Consider the following 22,345-nt stretch of genomic DNA (forward strand, 5'->3'; position numbering starts at 1 on the left):
CATTTCTTTAGGTATGAAAAACAAAGACAGGACCTAAATTGTGACATTGATATTACACAATGGTCTTCTAAAATTAGATTCCAACTTGGATTACTGAATGTAATCCATAATATCTAAAGAGAAAAAAGCAAGCATTTCAAATTTTACTTGACAGGAAAAGGAAAGCGTAATATACACATGCACACACACATGCACATAGACATGCACACGCTGTAGCATTGTCTATATATACCCATATATATGTACATGTGTCTGTATATGTGTATATATACACACTACACCCTTTATGCAGCTAGTGTAAGATTTCCTAATGTAACCATCAGGGAGGTCCATCCTATTTTGGCCTATGCCACAATGGCATCTCTATAGTACATGACGTGTAATCAAATTTATGGCATTCCCATAATATCCTTTTTGTTAAAAAAAAGTCAAAGAAGATTTCTATGTATCAGATTCTGTGTGTTTGGGCATTTATAGTCCAGTAGAATATTCCAATGCTGTCAGAAGCAACATGTTTAGTGTAGGAGTAGAACGGGTAACAACTTTGTGTTGAAATCTTTCTTTCCTTCTTTCAAGACAAATTTAATCTAGCTGCTTTACTGAATGCCACTTCCACACATGAATTAGATAATTAGGAATCTCATTAAGAAAAATTCTTTATTTTATGCGGATTGTACCCAAGAGAAAAAAATATCACTCATCTCCTCCTCTTTACCCTTAACCCCAGAATCAAAACAAAGTGAATCAAAGCAAAACAACCCTCCCAAACAAACAGACAAACAATAAAATTATGTTGCAATAGTCTTTTAACTAAGTTTGCTGGGCAGAGCAGGAGGAAGGAAAAACGTTGGTTTTGATTAGAAGCTGGGTGTTTGGAAGACTAAATTCCACTGACCAGTATCCTAAAAAGAGGGACCAGTATAAGTAGACCCTCCCAAATAAATTATTACTATTCCTTTTCAGACTAAAAATAAAGCATTTAAAATATATTGATTATACCTTCATCAGAACAACATAAGTATTCTTTTTGGCCTATAGGTTCCAAGAATCTCTTTTTGGGCTTAACTTAGGATAATTTCAAAACAAAAAAATGAAATGTGAAATTTTGCACATAAGGTTGTTCATAGTGACCACATAAAGTAATAAAAGAAAAACAATTCACAGACTCTTAGCCATATATTTCAACTTTTTCTCACAATTTGGAACTGGTGAGACTTAAAAAAACCAACAATTTCCTGATAGGAATAATTTTTTTCATTCCTTGTTAAATTCAGATGTGCTTGAATCTTTTGTAGGTTTTAAGAACATTGTTTTCAATTATGTGCCATGAGTAAGCAAGTAATCAGGTAAAAGTAAAAATGTGTGCACAGTGAAAATCTCAATCATATCATGCCACTGACCAAGCCAAACTCTACACTGATTTCAGACTAGAGGTGGCTTAAAAATCTCTGGTACAGTATAGACCCGCACAATCTGAAAAGCTTTCAGTCACATCAAGGCTTTCATTTCCCTGACTTCTAACACTTTTCTTCATGTGAATTTCTGGCTTGGAATAAGGATTCAGAATTTCATTTAAAGTCTATGAATTTTTGTGGTACTTTGACTCTTATTCCTGCCCCACCTGCATTGATACAAGATTACTTTGCTGTATTTTGAGTGACAAAAAGTTGAAAAGTTATGGCTAGTTTTATTTCTATTTTAATAATCATACCTATGTAATTGTCATTTTCATACATTAAAAAAATATTTATGCTTTCTTTTATATTTTAGTCAAGTACTTTCTTAAACAAAACAATAGCACCACTTTGGCATTGTTGGCCAAATCAGTAACAGGTAAAGCAAATATGCAAATACACTTTTCTGATCTTGTCATATCATGCACTTGCTTGCTGAATGGAGAGCCAAGAAGACACAGTGCTTGGCCTGAAGTCTTCATTAATCAGCTCTAACCATTGGTACTGAGAGAACAAGGAGCTCAGGGGCAACTGAGCATGGCTCCTAGCTGTGTGTGGAATTCACTTCTGTAAACAAAGCTTGCCACTAATTCGTCCTTCAGTCTTACCAAAGGGATCAGCAGGGTAAGCTGCCTTGGGAAAAAAAGGGGGCCATTTTCATGTATCTACCAGGACTGGATGCAACATCCCAGGCTTTGATTTTCTGTCTCTCTTAGCTGAATGGTGTAAATAAGCTCATACAAGTCCTTCATGGAAATGTGGGTTTATAACTACATTTTGAGCAAAATAATGAATTTATTGATTTTCCATTTAAACTCTTAATGACTAATATTGTTTACTATGGAGATGAGACTTAAATTTTGCTACCTTGGTGAGAGATAATATCTGAAGTGGATTTAGATCTGCAATGCTTTTTGGACTGACTGAAAATAATGAGGCTTAATTCACTTTTTAAATTATGCATTTCAGTGAAATTCTGTGTAATAGTTGGAATTTTAAGTCTATTCTAGAAAGCAGAGATCTGTGATCTCTGTCATGTGACTTACACAATAGGGAAGGATGAGAAATTGGCTTTTGTTTACCACTTCAGTGATTTATGAGAATCAATAGCATCTGGTGAGAGCCCTATTTCTAAATATCTGGAGTGCTTTTAAAAATCCAGCTAAAGCTTTCAATTTCTGTAATTAGAATTTTCTCAAGACAGACTGCTTTGTACTTTTGGGAGGGAGATGCTTTGGCTCATGCTTCAACTTCTTTAAGTAGTGGATTTATTGTGATTACTAAGCTAATGCAGCCCTTTATCTTTCAAACTAACTGGTTTACCATGTGCTCTCTGCCATATGATTGTAGATTTCTTATACAAAGTGCCTTCCTCACCCATGCATTTCTCACCTCTGTGGGGCTGGAGCTACTTCCCATTTTGTGATATCATTTATTCTCTAGTAAAGCAAAGTGTTGCCTTTGAAGTTTGCAGCTATTCAGTATTTATTTTAGTTGCTTTCAAGAATTGTTCCAATTTGTTTAGACAGTTGTCAAATGGTGATAAATATTGCTGTCTCTGAGTGACATTTTCTAATTATGGTTTTTCAACGCGAGAAATATGGTGGCATGAATGTGAGTGTGTGAATCCCAAGATAAGACCGAAAATTTGAATTAATTTGCAGGAATTGATGCCAAATGATGTATAGTTAGTCAGTTAAAAGCACATCAATAAAAAAGTTATCTACAAAGAAACTTCCTGCCACAGATATCTCAAATTGCTTCTTACCCTCACACCTTTCTTCCCTCTTCCCCTTAGAACTTCAGAAGAGACAGGGGACAGAAACGGTCAGGGGCTTGAAATGGAAATATGTATTCTGTCTGTGACATCAAAATAATGGCTTGTTCTTAGACTGCGTTGCAGAATTCTTACAGCCACTGAAGTAAAAGTCCTTCCCTCTCCATCCCCCCTGCCAAAAAAAGGCCTGTAGGAGCTGTGACAGATATCAGAATTGCTAACTCTATTTATTGAATTGGTGGTAAATAATTTAGGTTAGTTTCCCCATCTGTTTCTCTTTACTTTCTTCCTTTTTGAACATAACTATCTCAGTCAGTGAGAGCTGTGACATATTCTTTTTATTCATTTACTGTTCTACTTTTACATTGCTATGTCAGCTTATTGTGCATATAGACATCCATCTCACAGAAAGCAGAGGGTTTAAAGAGCTGTATAGGAATACATTGCACTTGTTAAAAATACAAACCACAAATTTTCTATGGGAATAGAAAAGGAACTACAATAATTTGTTAGACTTTTATGACCTTTCCTGCTTGTTTCACAAGGGACTATTGAGGACCTGTACATATGCAGTCTAGAGAGAACCTTCTCTTGTGTTTAAGTCAATAGTTATCCACTCCCTCTTTTGCTTTTAGAACCCTTCCTTCCCCAGAAGGGATACTGCAGTAGAAAGTAAGGCAAATTTGAGCAGCCTTCAGAAGGAGATTATTCCTTTACAGATCTAATCTGCCACCTCCCTAACTGCTCCCTTCATACACTGTTTTCCAGGCCCTCTTTGGAGCTGACCAAGAAATGCTTCATCCCTTGCCTGAGCCTACCACATGCAGCATGGTGAGGTGAAAAAGTTGAATGGGACCACATCAGAGTTCTTGGACAGGGTGGAACAGTGCCTTCCTCCTCCCTCCCTCTTCCTCTGCCTTCCCTTCTCTCACAGACAGGTTTAATGCTCACCTTGGGACACTGTTGGCTGCTTATCCCCTTCACTGCTTGGCCAGTCTACACTGGGCTGATTTACAAAACTGCAGCAGAGGTGTTATTCAAGGAAGAACCACTGCAGGGCCTATCAGAGTTACATGGCAGGGATTATCTGGGCATCTCTGACTCCCACAAGAGCACAGGAATGGCACTTGTAAGTGAGGGTGTAAGGATGTTATGGTTAATCTCTCCTCAAGGACTCATTCTACACTGGTAATTTGGTGATTAGACCAGCTTTTCTGATTTACAGAGAGATGCACCCCAACTCACAGTCAGGTAAACCACATCTGATTGTGGGAGGAATTTAAATGGAGTGGGGCTTGAGTACCCCTTTATGATTGAACAGAATGCTGATATTTCAGCAATATTTAGGCTCTGGGGGACTCCTCTTTGAAGTCACTTGTTTTTCAAATTATTTTTCCAATTATCTTTGGGCCTACACATGAGTTTGAGTTCCACATAATCAGATATCAAAACACCACCCTTCAAGTATCTAAGAGCAAACAAGTATTTTGATTTGAAGATGGTAAAGTTATTTTCATGTTGAAATCTGAAGCCATTTCAATTGATTTAAGCTGAATATTTTTGAAAGTAATTTATCATTTAATCTTTGGCTTGGTCTTTCCATATTTGCTTTTACCTATTACCGTTTTGGCCAGACCCTTTCATGTAACAAACTATAAAATAGCACCGTTGTACTATAAAACAGAGATTTTTTACATACTGTTTGATATATGTGTATTGTTGATATGCTAAATTTTACATACTGCATTATATGGAGGAAGAAAGAAGTTACCTATACTGTTACAAAATAATTACCTGGAAGAATCATTACTGGTTCAAGAGCCTATGTATGCTTTAACTGCTTTTAAAAATCTTTTGTCTCACAAATTGCAAAAAAAATTTTGCATGTTTGCAAGAGAAGGAAGAATAAAACTGTCTTGAAACAAATGCATCTATAACCCATATTTTGTCGAAATGCCACAGATGGAATTAATGGATGTTTAAAACTGTATATGTTACCTTACTGCTGCTGTTACTGGGAATGTCAAACTGTGCAAATATGAAGGGGTAGACAAACAATGTTTTCAGACACTGTAAAACAAACAGCCTGTTGCTTGTAAAGAAGTGCAAATAAAAAAAACCACCACTTAGACAAGGCTGATGAATGACTCCAGCAGCCAGTGTTCATAGGTTAATTTAGTGCAATTGGATCCATCAAAGGCCCAAAATTTGTAGGCTTTTGAGGGGCACAGGACTTTAAGAGTTTTCGTGCAGGACATTTAAAACAGGTTAACAAACAGCAATGTATCAACCACAGAATTTTTTAGCTCTGGTCTGGTTAAAATGTTCTGTTCTCTAAAGACTTAATATTGGAATGTTTAGTTGTATTGTTCACTGGGAGAATGCCCATTGGTTGAAATTGCATCAAGCTTTTTAAAACAAAGGTTTTTTTTAAGTCTTCCAATGTTTAACAAATAATTTATTTACAGCAAAGTATCCTGCAGATGGCACATTCATTCTTCATTCTTGTGGATGGCATGTTCTTACATTCTGTAGTTTCTGTTTCCTGTGTTCCCTCTACTTGTGTTCTTCAAATGCACTTCCTGAAAGTTTAGAAAGAAAAGTTTATTATAGATGTGTATTATCATACATTGTATGACCACAAAACTTATATTAGTAAGAAAACAGTTGTCCTGAGTGCTGGAACTGCTAGATAATTTTTAATCAATAATTCAGTTATCTACAGAGAATTTAACTATGCAGAACTTCTGTATAGTTCCCTGTTCTGAAATTCCCTGTTCTCCTAGACATAAACACTTTGACTGTTGTCATTCTTGGTCTTGGCAGAGGAGACATCTACTGCTGGAACCTGGATGGACTTAGGGATAGCGCAGGTACCAAAGATCCCTTTTCTTTCCCAAAGATATTTGCAGAAGGAGGATGTAGAGGGGCCAGGGAACTTTCAAGTTGTAACTGCAGGATTTATGGAATTTCTTGGGCTTTGGTACCAGGTATTTTCAAAATTGCTCTGCTAACTACATGTTGTATAGATGGCATAATAGGTTTGTTGGATAAGACCTTGAGGAGGAAAAATTTGTGGGTTTGCTGTAGGAGCTGCAGCCATATAATTTGTATTTTCAAAACAGACAGGGTGATGTGCCAGGCAAATCAAGGGAGCTTTGGACTGAATAATGCCCTCAGTTCCCTGTCATTCCACACACAGGCCAGCATCAGCAGCAGTGATGGGGTGGTGTATACATTTCAATTTGATCTCCTTGTTTGCCACTCTAGAAAATATTAGCCAGGCCCAAGACTGTGTATTCTGTATCAGACCAAAGCCAGAATTTTTAAGTGACTCCCCATATTTGTAATACTCATCAGAATACTTAGTTCAGTGAAATTGCTGTATTTTTCCTAAGAAAAGCAAATAAACAAAATCTCTGTAAAAGGTGAAGCCATGTGTGTATGCAGCTCTACCACTGCATTAGCTGTTATTTATGCCCTAAAAATAAGGAGCCTCTAAAATTTAAAGTAATAACATTTTCTTGCTTTTCTAATAGACAGAAATAAAATGGAAGCTAATTTGGTGCATTAGTTTTGTGGGGGTTTTTAGTGATTTCACATAAAAAATACTATTCTACATATAACCTTTCCATTTCTCTTCAGTATCTATTAAAAATAAAATCTGAAATTAAATTAAAAATAAAGCAAATCATAAACTTTCAAAGGATCACAAAATTTGAACTCATAGAGAGCTTATTAATTTTCACTGGATTTGTATTGGCTTCTGATGGATATGAGAGGAATTATTATTTTAGGTATGTAAAACAAAAATTAGGCCCTACTAGTAATTCTTAATTAATTACACCACCACCAAGTATTAAACATTAAGCCAAACTAGGATTTATCCACACTGACAAGCCAAAGTTGTTAACAGCAAAATAGTCATAATGAAGAAATGTTTTTGTTAGGAACATGCCATTATAGACTAGATTAATCATCTAGTCACTATTTCTGTGAACAGTTCAGAAGGATATTGGCTGGTCCTCATCCAGTTTTTCTAATATTGCTGTAGAATAGCATCAATCAAATACAGAATCAGAAATGTCAACAGAATTCTGCTTATCCTTAAATAAGAATGTATTTTGCTTTTCATTGCCTGTTTCTCCTCCAACTTTTCCAAAATGACCCTTGCTGCCTTCACTTTTTCCTAAATTATACATGAGTTTTCTCCCTGAAAAGCTCATTCTGGGTGAGCCCTTAAATTTTCACTGATTAAAATAATCATGGCAGCATTTCACAGGAGTCTGCCAACACGAAGGATCCTGCCTTATTCTACAAGTGCTTATATTGGTTACAATGAGCTAAGAAAACAGGAATTTCTCTACTCATATGCCCAGGTTTTTTTTTCTACACAGCAACAAAACAAAATATTCTCTTCAGTGCTGACCCTAGGTGCTCCTCCTTGAAGAGCGTTTACCAGCATGTAGGAAAAGTTCTATGTTTCATTTTATCTGCCAAAAGTCATATATTCTTAGAGATTACAAACTCTTGATCTATAAAATAGACAGTGAGAGCCTTAAAGTGAAACAACAGCCATTTTGCATTGCAGTGACTTTCAAAGTCTATTTAGATTTAAAATTAACTGGATGTTTCTGACGTGAAAATATAAATTCTCTCCTGCTTTTGTTGTCTGACTTTAATATGGTTTTATCATTCAAATAAAGCAGGTACTAGGGTGCAGGAGTGTTTCACTTACAGATTTTAATAAAGACATGCAGGTGGAAAAAGAGTTGTCGTGATACAGCTAGCTTTGAAATTGAAGGAAGATGGCAGCTTGCTTTTAGAACACTTCCTTCTCCAGAATCAGCATTTTGGATACATAACTTCCAATAAGTGTACTGGTGGTAGCATGCATGCTAGAAAATGCTTTTACCCACACAACACATTCTTTTCAAGTATGAAATACTGAGACCACTGGGGGGAAAAAAACCAGGGACACCAAAACCGGGTGTGGATGCCTGAATTAGATTATCAGGCCTGCTTTTGTATTGGTGTAGAAAAGTTTGGTTTGTTTCTCAAGTCTTTGAGAAGAAGGTAATTGGAAATAAAACTGCTCTGAGCTGATATTCAGACCCACACAAAGACAATCATAATTTTAAGATGAGAGATGCAAATTGTGATCAATTTATAAGTCAGCTAAAGGACAGGAAAGCAAACTTCTAGCCTATCACCTTCAGCATGGATCTTTGGAGATAAGGCATTGTTAGCAGTTGGATAACAACTATCTCAGTAATGGTCATTTGACTGAGCTGGAAGGGTACTGGGAAGCAAGCAGCAGCATTCTTATCCCATTAGGGCAGACATTCAAACCTCATATTGGCATTGAAAGTTCTCTTGCTCTATTGGTAATAAACGGAAAGTCTAATGTTTGTAGTAACAGGCATGATACCTTAGCTATGAATTCTCTGGGGTCTCTGAAAGCTTTCTAGCTCTGTGGGCAGTGTGATCACTGACATAAAAACAGGACTGCAAAGCAAGCAATGGGAGAAAATAATTCTCTGAAAAGGCCAAGTCCTTCTATCTGTTACACCTAAAAGTTCACTCATTGGCTTGGTAACGTGGTGTGGCTTCAACAGAAATTAGGATTGGTGCCGTGGTGCATATTTTGGCCTGTGAATGTATCTGAGTTGATACTGAGCCAATTACAAAAGAATCTGCCAGTCTTAGAAAAATTAATGAGAAATATTGCCATACTTTTTCTGTTTTCTTAATGGCATTTTCTTAAAATAAAAATACTAGTATCTTTTCCCTTTCTCTCTTAGTCCCACTCAGTAATTATTAAAATTTTGAAGATTAGATAAAATATGAAAAGTATTTTTGAGAAAACCCACCTCCTATTCATACCTAGTTGGTATATTTATGTGCATTTTTCACATATGAGGCCTAAAGAAGAAAAAGGACTGCAAATCTGGGGAAGAGTAAAATTCTCTCTAGATATGCACTTCTTTGGCCATTTTGCTCAGGTTGCAAGGGTATGACATGGCACAATGTTCATGAACAAGATCAGGTTGAGCCAGGGCTGGTACAGATGGGATGGCAGGAAAACTTTTTTCTCAGAAAACATTGTCAAGCACTGTAAAAGGCTGCCTAAGGAAGTTGTGGAGTCATTATCCCTGCAGTTATTTAAAATATATGTAGATGTGGCACTTACAGACAGGATTTACTGCTGGACTTGGCAGTGCTGAGTTAATGGCTGGACTCAATGTTCTTAGAGTTCTTTTCCTATCTAAATGATTGTATGGTTCTTTTTAACTGGATTTTAAAATCAGCCTCACCAGCCTTCACATTCAGTAGTAATTTTCAAGGTACCTCATGATCTTGAACTTAGAAGAGCTTTGTGACATTGTTTCTGTGACACTGCTTCATTTGAAAAGGTCACAATCTTCCCTCATGTGTACACTTTTAGAAATTGCTCAGCTGTTTCCTTTGGTAGGGCAGTTGTTTTTCAAAGAGCTACTCAATAGTTTTCCAAATATCTGTAAAAATTTAATTCATTTAAGGATAATTGACTAAACTTTAAGCATTTTTCAGAAGAGAAACAAACAAAAGAAAAGCTAGATTGTACCGTGACACCGAAGACAGGACTTAAACTCCCCCTCTTGCTCTTGTTTTTCACTTTAAAACTCTAAATGTAGTGTAAAACTGGGAGAAACCATTACTTTGTTTTCCAGCAGAAATGCTAAAACTGGAAATAAGGGAAGATCCCTACTTCACTGAACTAAGATCATCTACCAAATTGTGCCTCGCAGGAAACATCTGCACAAGGAACTGGGGAAATAGACCACTTGTTTAAGCACTAGAAACACTAAACCAAAACCCCAATCCTGGATTTGCCATTTAAAAAGATTGAGGAGATGCTGAACAAAGATTATCCAATGTATGAAATGCACAAGAAACTGATTCTCCATGAAATCTGAGAGGAACTGAACAGCCTCCTATATATTGCACCTAGTCCTACCTTACATCTTGCATCGAAATATGAAAATTTTGAAGAGGTGGTATATATATAATCATAGGTGTGTGTATATATATATATATATATATATATTACTTTCTATGAAGAAGATATGGATCTCATATATATCATATCATATTGAAGGAAACATTGTTTAACAGAAAAATAATTTGACTTAAGCATATCTATTGTATTAGTTAAAATCAGTGGCATATCAACACTATGAGCTAGCTAAATACATTCATCCTGGGAGAGTGTGTCAAAAAAATTTGAAAACAGTTGCCTTACTTAATGGTGGCATGTACAACTGACTGCAAAAAGAAAACAGAAAGAAAAAACTTAAAGGAGGATATTTACTGGTTTTTAATACTGAATTCTGCTTCTCTTCCCTCCAGTATACTTTCCTTTTATCTATCAGAAATCTGAATGTTTCTCCTACCTGTTCTGTATTTTCTTTTCCTCAAACTAATATACTTCATCCACAGATAAAAATGAAAATTTGTTTGTATTTCCCATCAGATTTGTTATTTTATTACAGAGTTCCTATGGAGAGAAGCATTTATGATTTCTTTTATTCTGTTCAAAATGGTCCTTTACATTTGCAGTTTCCTTAAAGGTGTTTTCTTTAGTATTAATTTATCTTTAATTTAATTTTCTCTCACATTTTCTAAAAATTCCATCCTTTATTTGGGATGCATGTTGCTTCATTCTGTTTTGCAAATTTTTATCTTCTTGACCTCTTTGATCTAATTCCCTCGCCCTTTTATTTTCTCTTTTGCTCCCCATTGTCCTTTTACTGTCCTTTTCACTTCTTGATTTTTTTTTCCTTTTTCAATTTCTGGGATGATTTCTTAGCAGCTATGCTCTCTCAATTTCTCAATTACATACTCCCTATTATTTTTTTTCTTCTTCCAGTACCCCTCCTGAGTGCTTCCTCCCCTGATGCTGCAGAGAGATACAAGGTCTTTCCTGTCCGTAAAAGACAGTGCTCTCCTGGCTATGTTTTAAACTGGGAAGATGACAGCTGCCTAAAGATGACATCATTCATTAGTCCTCCAAGGAAAGTGGTGTGGTGATTCATCAAAGACCTGGCAGGTATCTTGTCTCCTTTACTCCAATGTTTTATTCATCTCCTTAGCAACAAGCATGGGAAGGAGCACACTGATTCCTGGCCAAGCCTGTTTTCTTCTCTCCAGCTTTCCTTAAGTTTATGTGTGCCCAGACAGGAACAAACCTAAACCAAGGGTTTCTTGTCTGCAGTTGAGTTCCACCTGAAGAAGTCTTCACTTGTTGTCCTGTGTGCCCTTTGAGGTCTCAAGGTGACACTTCCCAGGAAGGATCATACATACACTGGTTTTTGGAAAACTCTTAAGGAAGGAAGGGGAAAGGATTCCATTCTATGAATTGACTTATGGAAAAGAATGGATGCTGGAATTATTACAATAGTTCTTTTCATAAAGTTGATATTAAAGATTTTAATATACAGCACTGGTTTCCTGACTTCCTATGAAATCTTAGGTTCCAGGTCTTGTAAGCAAAAATTTTCAGATAACTGCAGGAGTGGTGCCAACATGTGTGTAGGACAGACAGGGTCAACTGTAATAAAATAAATCATGAAGGACTTAAAGCAGAAGACAGATAATATGTAAAACAGATGTTCAGACCTCAAACAGGAGAGACAATTGAACATGAGCTTAACAACTGAACATGAACATTATAGCCTAGTTTAAGATGGGTTTTCTGAACTATAGGCTGTGTTGATACATACAGTATACATATGTACAGTATATCTGGTATCAGAGGAACAAAAATCTGGATACTCCACAACTCTATAAATAATACCAATCAATATTGGAACTGGCTTGGAGAATATATAAATATTGAATTTTAAATAGTTAAAATGAAGTTTGCAATGATTTCAATGACTATCCATTTAATTTAGTTCTGATAAATAAAAAAAATGGGGGAAAATAATGAAGATAAAAAATTTTCATTTAAATGTAAAATGAATGGCAGAATGTCTGATTTCCTTCTGATTTCCACTCTATCTCTACCTAAAAGGGAAGGATAAGTGAAGAGATTTGGGATAGATGAGTTGTTAAACATTCAGTGTTTAGTTTCTCTTTTGAAAGAAGTCTTAGGTGGTATTTATGATTGATGATGTAGATTCTTGTCACTTACTACCCTATGGCAGGATAAGACCTCACAACTACTGGTTTAGAAATTCCATGTTTTATTCAGTATTCTAAGAGATGAGAGGAAACACACCACTTCCCACTTATTTCCCACCTTGGCAACTGTTTTCCAAAGTTCCACTTAATCTAGCAGGCAGAACACACCAATTGTTTAGTATGTTACCAGCCTTGATTATTGAATTTGCTGGGAAATGTCCCGATGAAGGCAGGAATGATGAATCTGACTCCATGTTCTCAGAAGGCTAATTTATTATTTTAAAATACTCTATTATATTAAAGAATACTATACTATACTAAAGAAAACAGAAAACTTACTAAATGCTAAAAAGCTAATAATGAAAACTCATGACTCTCTCCAGAGTCTTGATGCAGCTTGGCCCTGATTGGCCAAAGAGTCAAACAGCTCACACCAGAATCCAATGAAACAATCACCTGTGGTAAACAATCTCTAAACACATTCCAAAGGAGCAAAACAGAGGAGAAGCAAATGAGATAAGAATTGTTTTCCTTTTCTCTGAGGCTTCTCAGCTTCCCAGGAGAAAAATCCTGGGTGAAGGGATTTTTTCAGAGAATGTGAACGGTATGCTTGATAGAATTTTCCTTCCCTAAAATACATAGGGTTTTTTTTGGTTGGCTCTTTTCTTTGTTGGTCTGGTTTGGTTGCTGGTTGGGAATTTTTGCCAGCCTGACCTACCTTTTGTGCTTTTGGCATGTCGGTGTGGCGCTGGGCGCGTACGGACCGCGCGGATTTGGGCGGTTTTATTGGAGCACAATACATCTCCAGCCTCCTCAGGTCACAGCTCTGGAAGCAGCATTCATCCACTATTCCCTTGTGGTGTAAGCGTCTACTGCTGGATCCATACCCCGTGGGCTTGCCTGTTCAAAACACAAAGGGGAAGTTTTTGGGTTAGAAAGGAAATGCAAAGGTCTCAGGAGCAGTCATATTACTGAGGTGTATTATGTTAACTGAATCACCAATGGCCATTGTAGAGGCTGCCTTTGAATATTCCTTTCCAGATATTCCTGGAAATGGACAGCTTTGATCTCTTTGTGTGGTTGTTATTAAAGCATTTGAGCAAATCTATGCCTTCTTAGAAAAGTATTATTAAAATATTTTACTGAACTGCATTACCTCAAAAATGGAGAGGAAGGAAGCTGAAATCTTACATCTGGACACCTTACAAAGGAAATTTACCTTTTAGCTTCTGTATGAAAAATGATTGTTGAGCCAGCTCTTGTTTTTAGCTGGTGTGTAAAAACCATGGATCACAACTGTGTTTTAGGCAAGTATTTCCTAACAAAAAAGGCTACACCGAGGTACTGTGTGCAAAGTGTTTTCCAAAGGGGAAATACTGTGTACCACTGCACAGGCTGTAAGGTCTGCCATCTCTAAAGTAGGAAGCGGGAATCAAAGTAACAAAGTCAGCAATGAAATAGGAAGGTTGTTGGAACAGATAAAAGTGGAAGATTTTTATTTTCCATAGATTTGCACAAGATGAGAGATGGGACTGATATTGCATAGCTTTCCTGTGCTTTGCATTTGTACCAGCTATCTATGGAAAACACTTAATTAGCAAATATTTTGCATTTTTCACTCAGCTGCAGTAAAGGCCAACATTTTCATTCATACAACTCTTACACATTTATATTTTGTCTTTTTTCCTCCTGTGGTTTATGATTTCCTTTGTAACTGCTAAATGTTCTGCTGTCCTACAGAGAGATTAAAGACCCATTATTTCCTGGGATTGTTTGTACATGACCAAGTCGGATGTGCAGTTACCCTTTTATGACTAACTAGAAATGAAGGAACAGTAAATTCACAAAAAGTAAGTAGTTGCTTACTTGTTACATCTATTTTAAAATTCTGATAGAATTTGATTTTAGACAGTAAAATTCTGAAAAGATTAAGTGTTTTGTTTTGACATTTTCAGCATTAAATGTTTCCATTTACAGAATGATCCACTTTTGTTAAAAAATGAAAAATATGGAAAAAAAGGCAAGTGTGCCAAGAGCCAAAATATGAAGTAACTCAATTCAGTCAGCTCTACCAATTTCTTTTCTTGCCTTTTTTTTTTCTCTTCTCCTTCTCAGTTATATCACTGAGACCAAAAATCTGTTATTTCAAAGAGTTTGGCAGTAGTTTACATTTGAAGAATTACTCAAGTTAAGTAAAGGTTTAGGACATCAAAAAAGATGAATATTCAGTTTCTCTTTGGGAACTTATTACCCCCAATGCTTATACAGCAAAGTCTAGGTTGAAATCCCTATGTTTGTCCTGCAGTTGTCAATTTGAAAAGACAGCACTACATTTTACTGTTCCCTGTGATTTAAATATGTGTCCACTGATGAAGAACCCTTGAGGCCTTAGAATGTTAGCAAATGAAAAGACCTCTGGTGGTACAGTGAGTCTCACATTTTAGCCAGCAACTCAGCCAGTTAAGAACTAACTATCCCTATGAGCTTTGTAAACCAGGAAACAGGGTTTTAAAATGCCTTTTTTTTTTCCTCCAGGGACTATAAATTAAACAAAAAGAAAAACATGCTTACTTAGTATATTGCAATCCACTGGAGGCCTCTATATTGTACATTGCCTGCTAAATTATTTGTTTCATAAGACTAAACATTACAGCAAGCCTGGAGTAGATTACAGTAATATTTTGGTTTGTATCTATCTGTGTGTGTTGTTTTATATGTATCACTGAAAAGAACTACAAATACTAAGATGTGGAGTTTGGTTTGGTGGGTTTTTCTTTTTTTTTTTTTTTTTTTTCCCCAAATTATTTTCCCTCACTGAATTATAATCTGAAATACAAGCTTTTCCCTGGAGATGTTTCCTGAAATCTGCCAATCTGGTTGTTTCAGCCTAATAATTCTAAAATTGAGTGCTCCTGATAAAGTGTAGAGTATCATGACTTTGCAGTATACCTAGAGGTGTGCCACATTTGGTCTTGTTCCCATTTAAAACATGGAAGGGCAAATTCTGTCCCTAGATATGCAGGTGCCAGATCCAGCTGAACTGTAGGTACAAGAACTGATTAGTTAACCTTCCCTTTCTTTTATCAGTCTGTCATTTTTTCACAAGTAAGTAAACCCTTAAAGCTTCTGCTCAAGTTATTTTACCCTTCAATGTCTTAATTTAATCAATTATAAAGTTGATAAGTACCTTTACTAGCCTATTCCTACTGCCTGCTTTATTTAGTAATCAGTAGCAACATTTTTCCACACCACCATAAATATGCATAAATAGTTAATAAAATCCTGAACCCTGGAATCTTTCTAGTGAAAATCTCAGACTACTTCAAAATCATTTTTAGAGTAGCCAGACCAAAGACATCTATGTATTTTTCTTACAGAATAATAATTTTATGGATTATATAATGTCTGATATCTCTTCTAAGACCTTGTTTGGGAAATGTAACAAGATGGGAATAGAATCTCTATCACATCAATGATGATGAAACATGACATTAACTTATTTGCAGGCTTAAATATTTGTGCATCTCATGGCATAATAAATGCTCATCCTTTATATAAAGATAACATTAGTATTGAGAAGTTGGAATTTTTTATTCCAATAAATATTTTCCCAAGGCTTTCAAAAGACCAAAGCAATCAAGTATACTTAAAATTTGTGTGATGTAGAAAGTGATATCGCCTAAAGTGCTGTACAACAGAGAGAGCAAATTAGCAGAAAAAATACTTCTTTTCAGTAATCATGATCCACAATCATAAATGAGAAGTGTCTGATGACTAAAGTAATTTTTAGGCAATAGATTTTAAATTGCTGCTGACCTCTCAAGTGTTGCAGTCTACAAAGATGCTATCACAGGGAAAGATGAGATAAAGAATTACAGGGAGATACCACCACTTCTACAGATGTTATCACTGTTGAGCCCATCTGTTCTGGCAGGACTGCAGGGTCAGATGGTCCCAGTTCATCAAGTTAACAAAGTATGCACTTAGATCTAGGCAAATGTTCAAGCTCCTACGTGGTGTGTTGGATTAAATCACATATTAGACAGTGAGCACATGCCTGACTGCTCTCCTGCATAGGGGCTGATATAACTGAGCACTTCAGTTGCTTTCTAGACAGGACTCCATCCTGGTAAATAAATGGCAGGTGGTTCTGCACTTTTAATGTAATTTCTCCTCCTTATGTTTGTTGTAATAGTATTACCTTCAGTATGGACTGCACCTTCTGTGTCGCTACACTGGGAACCCACATAGTTCTTTCTCATCTTTCTGACATAATTTGAGTGCTGCCTTCCAGCTGTTATCAAAAGTCCCTTCTATTTACTCAACCTTCAAAGTGCTGCCTGTGGACATACAACAGTCCTAGGCATTCCTTTTTGCTGATGTACACTGATTTCCTTGGAGGTTTCTTTCCTTTTTTGTCAGTGGCTAGATCAAAAGGATTTCATATCATGTAGGTCAAAGTTTGCTTAATAGAATATTTGGCTCTTATTTAATCTGCTTTATCAAATCTGTGGATGTCTCCTTCAGTGCATGACAAGAAGATATCAAGTCCAGTCACAGTGATGTCTCCTGAAAGCAGTCCAAGGTATAGGATTCCAATAGTTAAACAGCTGGCTTCTTCTCTAACAGCACTTCCCTTTAAATGATGCAAAGTTACTGAAGTAATTCAGCAGGACTTGTTTACACTTGGTTTCTTTCTGCTCCTCCTCATCCCTCCAAAATATCTTCCTGTTGCTGCCACTGGATCTGCTCTACCACTGGTTTCTATGTGAGAAGAGCTGGTGTAGGTGGACTGCAGAAGTTTCAAATGCCAGGTTATCTAGGCAATCTGTGTAGAACCATAATCTGCTGTTGTAGTATTATTATCAGCAATTACATGAGAAATAGCCCAGGATAAATGCAAAACTAATCTAATCTAGGACTCTAGGAAAGGGGGTTTATGTGTTCTGGAACTTTTATGTGACTCTTTATATTTGCTGTTGTGTCTTTTTAGCCAAACAGTAGAACTCGAGTGCCCTGCAGACTGTAATTCAGAAATATATCATAAATCTGAAAAACAGTGCACTTAGTCCTAATCTAGTATTAGAGTCAATCTTCAGCTGCAGCTTTTAAAGTATGGTGAAAGACCATTGACCTATTATAGTGCTGTAGTCTTGCAGCAAGAAACTCAAAATGTTTCCATCAAAACGTTAGGGTCAGGTGCAATTTGGAAGCATTGATAGCAGTTTACAGCATCAGGAGGTATGGGAGCATCCTGTAAGGCAGCAGGTCAGTGAGACAAGATTTTTCTGTGGCCTGAACAACATGTTGAGAGTTTGTGTTGCTGTATTACAGCACAGTAATTGAACAAGAACCTCCTGTGTGCTAGGTCCAGATTGGGAGCTGGTGGTTGGAAAGGTTTTGAGTTGAATGTGCTGTGTGTCTTATGGTGGCACAGAAGGCTAGGGATGCTGAGCTTGAGATTCATCTTGCTCATCTTTGGTCTCTGAAAATTGGGGATCTAGTTTAAGACAGTGGAATCAACAGGCAGGTGTGTATTGAGAGTGAATTTTTTCTGTATTGACTGCTTTGCATAAAATTAAATTCATTCTTGTCTTCTGAAGGAAACAGTGTTCTTTCATCAGCTATGGATAAATCTAATTGACCTAGTCTTAGCATACATGCACAGCTTCTTCTAGGAAACTGAACTCAAGGAAAATGAATGAAATTAAAAATTATTTGTCCTAAATCACAGAATGTTTGCACTCCTGGTGGAGTACAAACCTATTTGCTTTCATTTTCAATTTAACAATTAAATATGGCAAATTGTTCTAAAGAACATGCCAGCCAGTGTGCTGTTTAATTATGTATCTCTGTACCTCTTTGACTAAATTCTGTATCTTAGTCTAGTACTGTCTATTTTTGCATTATAAATGCCTTCATATGCAAAATAAGAGACTGTTGATATCACTTTTCATCTCCTTGTAATCTTGAACACATGGATTAGTGTTATATTGGTAATACTTCTTGAGAGTACTCTGGAATTTCTCATCTGTATTTGTAAAATTATGAGTCAATGTTCAATCAGCAGGAAATGCCTGGGTTTTGATACTTCTATGAAGTGTTAAAACAAACAAACAAGCAAATAAACAAACAAGCAAATAAATCTTGGGGATTGTTGTAAAGTCCCCTACCAGGAATACCTCAAGGTTTAAATGTGCAAAGTAGGCAATCTGATTTTCATGTAAATAAGTTGCAAGCATTTTGAAGTGACAATATTTAATATTTAGTTTCCATTTTCCTTCAATGTTTTGTTAATGCAAAAAATTATTATGCTTAGACTGATTTTTGTTTGTATTCATCAAAATGAGCATATATTAGCATTTATAAATGCTCAATGAATGGATGCCCTAGCTCTGAAATCTAATTTAATATGCATGAGAATAGAGGATAAGCTTTATCAGTATGCACAAGTAAAATCTTTATGAAAGCATCTGCATTTGTGAATATTGAGATATTGCACTACAGCTACTGCTTTGTGGAATTCTAGATTGTATTAACTACTGAGTCCAATGCAATAAGATGTTTGCTCTTTGCTCTGAAATCCTAGCAAGTAAGACTTGGAAAACATGGACTCTCAGTATTGATTTATAAGAGAACTCTATCAGGACTTCACAGAGTGTTTTTCCTGAATAAGTGAGATTTATGAGCTTCATCTTTTGAAAAGAAGATAGCTCTTTGATATTTCAAATGCAGAGTAAAATAACTATTTAACTTCTTTAAAGTCAGTGAGACAAGTGTAGCTTTTTTCCAGAAGATCTTAATCTGTAATTTGTGTGACTGTGTTTATTTAGTCTGTCCCAGAGTTAAATGAGTTTTTGCTTATAGAAATATCCTTCTGAAACTTTTTTCCTCTTCATTGTAGCATTGGGAAGGAGTTCTTGTCTTCCCCTTAACTTATTTCCAAAGTACAGCACTTGTAACATTTTCTTCTCACACACAGGATTGCTGTACTCTGCTCTTGCTATGGAATAGCTGTTTTGGAGGCCATCAAATGTATTAAGCATGTGATAGAGCCTCTATGCTTCACACAGTAATTCCCAAGCCATTTGCAATATGTGAAGAGAAAGCACTACAGTTTTGAGTGTTGTGCTGGGATATGAAGCAGAAATTTCTGTGTTTAGATATTTTTGAGGAAAAAAAAAAAACAACTGAAAAAAGAACGGGTAACAATATGATGTTTTATTTTGCACCAAATCAGTGCTCTGGAGGGTGAAAACCTTGCAGACCTAGCACAATTTACAAGCCTACATCAGATTCCAGGGCTGGAAAGTGCCAGATGCTGCCAAAAAATATATACTTTGGCGAGGGAAATGCTTTGCTGACGAGAAATTCACTATTGCAAGAATAGCCAGCTTGATCAGGGTTTAGGACAAGATAATTAGAAGCCAGTAGGTCATTGCTACATTTGAATATTGCCCCTAAAAGTGCATTGAGGAGGGCAATGATAATACAGACATCCATCCATAATGAAAATACATCCTCTCCCTTTCTTACATATGCTCTCACAGGAAATAATTATTGCTTAGCATTGTGTGTGGTGGAAGGAGGAACTGTCATGATATCCTTCATGACTTTCCTGCATTTTATTTGGATTACCAAACTAATAATGAAACGGTATAACCAGGTGAAATTGTAACATTGCTGAAGTCACTGGTAAATTAGTGCAGTCAGGATTATGTCTTGATGAATCACATGCCAGAAGTTACATATAACCTGATCCAAGCCCTGCTAAAATCAGTGGAAAGATTTCCACTGTCCTTAGCGGGCTTTTCAATATGCTGGTATTGAACACTTGCTTTTCCTTCCAGCTTTAAAGTTCAGTAAGTAAATATTGTCTTAGTGGCATCTAGAGAGACTGCAGGGAATGGATGTGCTGAGATTCCTTGAAGGAGGTAAGAAGAAGAGGATACTGACGTTCAGTGTGGAGCAGAATGACTGATATGTGGTTAATGCCACTGACCACATAACATGCAGTACATTGCTTTGCACTTTGTAATCAGAATTTTTAGCTCTGTAGTTACTCTTTCTCAGCTTTAGGCTGAGAAATGAAAGCAAATAGCAAAAGCCAAGCATGATACTCCAGCTTTTGCATTTTGGCACCATCATCTAATTAGAGGCAGAAGGTGGGAATGGCTGTTCCAAGTCCAATCCAATACATTTCCCATTGTCCAGGAGTGCACATATTGGCACACATTACAGTCTTAATTTTTATTTCTACAGAATAGTCCTTACAGGAGGATTAAGTAGGTGGTCACAGGCCAATGTCACCTACCAGAGACATAGGCAATTTTCATTTCCTTATTAGAAACAAGTACTGGTTGACAGCAGCTGAACATGAGCCAGCAGTGGGCCCAGGTGGCCAAGAAGGCCAGTGACATCCTGGCTTCTATCAGCAATGATGTGGCCAGCAGGACCAGGGCAGTGATGATCCCTCTGTTCCTGGTTCTGGTGAGGTCACATTTGGAGTGCTGTGCTCAGTTTGGGGCCCCTCACTACAAGAAAGGCATTGAGGTTGTGTCCAGAGAAGGGCACGGAGCTGGGGAAGGGTTTGGGACACCAGACTGATAAGGAGCCAGCTGAGGGAGAGAGCTGGGAATGTTTAGCAGGGAGAAAAGGAGACTCAGGGGAGACCTTCTGACTCTCTACAACCACGTGTAATGAGGCTGTAGGGAGATGAGGGTTGGTCGATTTTTATTTCTTCCAAGTAGAATGTGATAGGAAAAGGGGAAATGGCCTCAAGTGGTGCCAAGGGAGGTTCAGGTGGGATGTCAGGAAAAATTTCTTCACTAAAAGGGTGGTCAAGTGTTAGAACAGACTGATCAGGGGAGGATGGAGTCACCACCCCTGGAAGTGCTCAAAAAACCTGTAGGCACTTTGTGATATGGTTTAGTGGGCAAGGTGGTATGCAGTCAAAGGCTGGACTTGATGATCTTGAAGGTGTTTTCCAACCTTAATGGTTCTGAAGGTATGGCAATAGAAGAGAAAGAGGGAGGGGAAAAGAAGGTAAGGTCAGTAAGGACCTGGCTCACTCCTGACTGACACCATTAACTTGGTGTGGGTTTGCCCTAATGGGCTCTGGGCTCTGTCTAGTAAGATCTCACACCATTGCCAGGGGCTTTGCCAGGGAGAAGCATCCAACCTTGTGCAATGATGCAGCAACAGAGCCTAAGGAATGAACAAGATTCAGTTTTGTACCTATGAAGTCCTGAATCTTCTTTAGACTTTCAGTTACTGAACTTTTCTGTACAACAACATGAATTACTCCAGAAGTTACTTTAAGCATGGTCAGATGACTTAATGCTTTTGGTGAAAGTCCAGCATGTAGTTTTCTTACAGCCAACACTTCAGATGTGAAGCATTTCCCAAAAAACTAATTTTTTTATTGTCAGCTACTTTTTTCCATGTTGGGATGTTTTTACCTGTGAAGACTGACTTGCAAGATTCCTGATTAGAAAGTACAAATTAACCACTACATTCAGAAGGGAAATTAAGACAGAAAGATTTAGACAGATTCTTTTATCTTCCGTGATGCTAAACAGTACTGTATCCTAAATTACAAGAGCTCTTTGCAGAGAAAGATAAGGACTTAATTTGATTGATATTTATGGAATCTAACTATCAATTATTTGCACAAGAGAAGGCTGTGTCACTGCCAGGAACTGAACCTACATCAACATAAGCACCAGGCTTTAACTATATACCTGTCTTTCTTTAACCATATTTTTGAGTCAGTTGGACGTGTAAAAATATAATCTTGAAGTGAAACATTCATTTGAGGTCATGATGCTCCTGTTAAATTTGTCAAAGGAGATAAAAGTGAAACTTTCCAGAGGAGTACATAGTCATTAGGGAGTGAGGATGAGGTCATTGGGATGAGAAAGGGACAGTCCATTGTGGCTGGAAA

General features: G+C 36.9%; 1 protein-coding gene across 2 annotated transcripts in view; it reads right to left on the bottom strand.

The window, feature by feature from the left end:
* Positions 1-638: 638 nt before the first annotated feature.
* IGF1 (insulin like growth factor 1) overlaps positions 639-22,345 on the bottom strand; it is a 52,195-nt gene continuing 30,488 nt past the window's right edge. For both annotated transcript variants that reach the window (XM_009094196.4, XM_018918732.3), the window contains exons 3-4: positions 13,118-13,299; positions 639-5,813 (exon numbers count right to left, since the gene is read on the bottom strand). In XM_009094196.4, the coding sequence (XP_009092444.1) occupies positions 5,754-5,813; positions 13,118-13,299 (242 nt within the window). In that variant the 3' untranslated portion in view covers positions 639-5,753. The remainder of the gene's footprint in view (positions 5,814-13,117; positions 13,300-22,345) is intronic.

The sequence above is a fragment of the Serinus canaria genome, chromosome 1A, assembly GCF_022539315.1.
Source record: "Serinus canaria isolate serCan28SL12 chromosome 1A, serCan2020, whole genome shotgun sequence".
In the NCBI taxonomy this organism is placed as follows: domain Eukaryota; kingdom Metazoa; phylum Chordata; class Aves; order Passeriformes; family Fringillidae; genus Serinus; species Serinus canaria.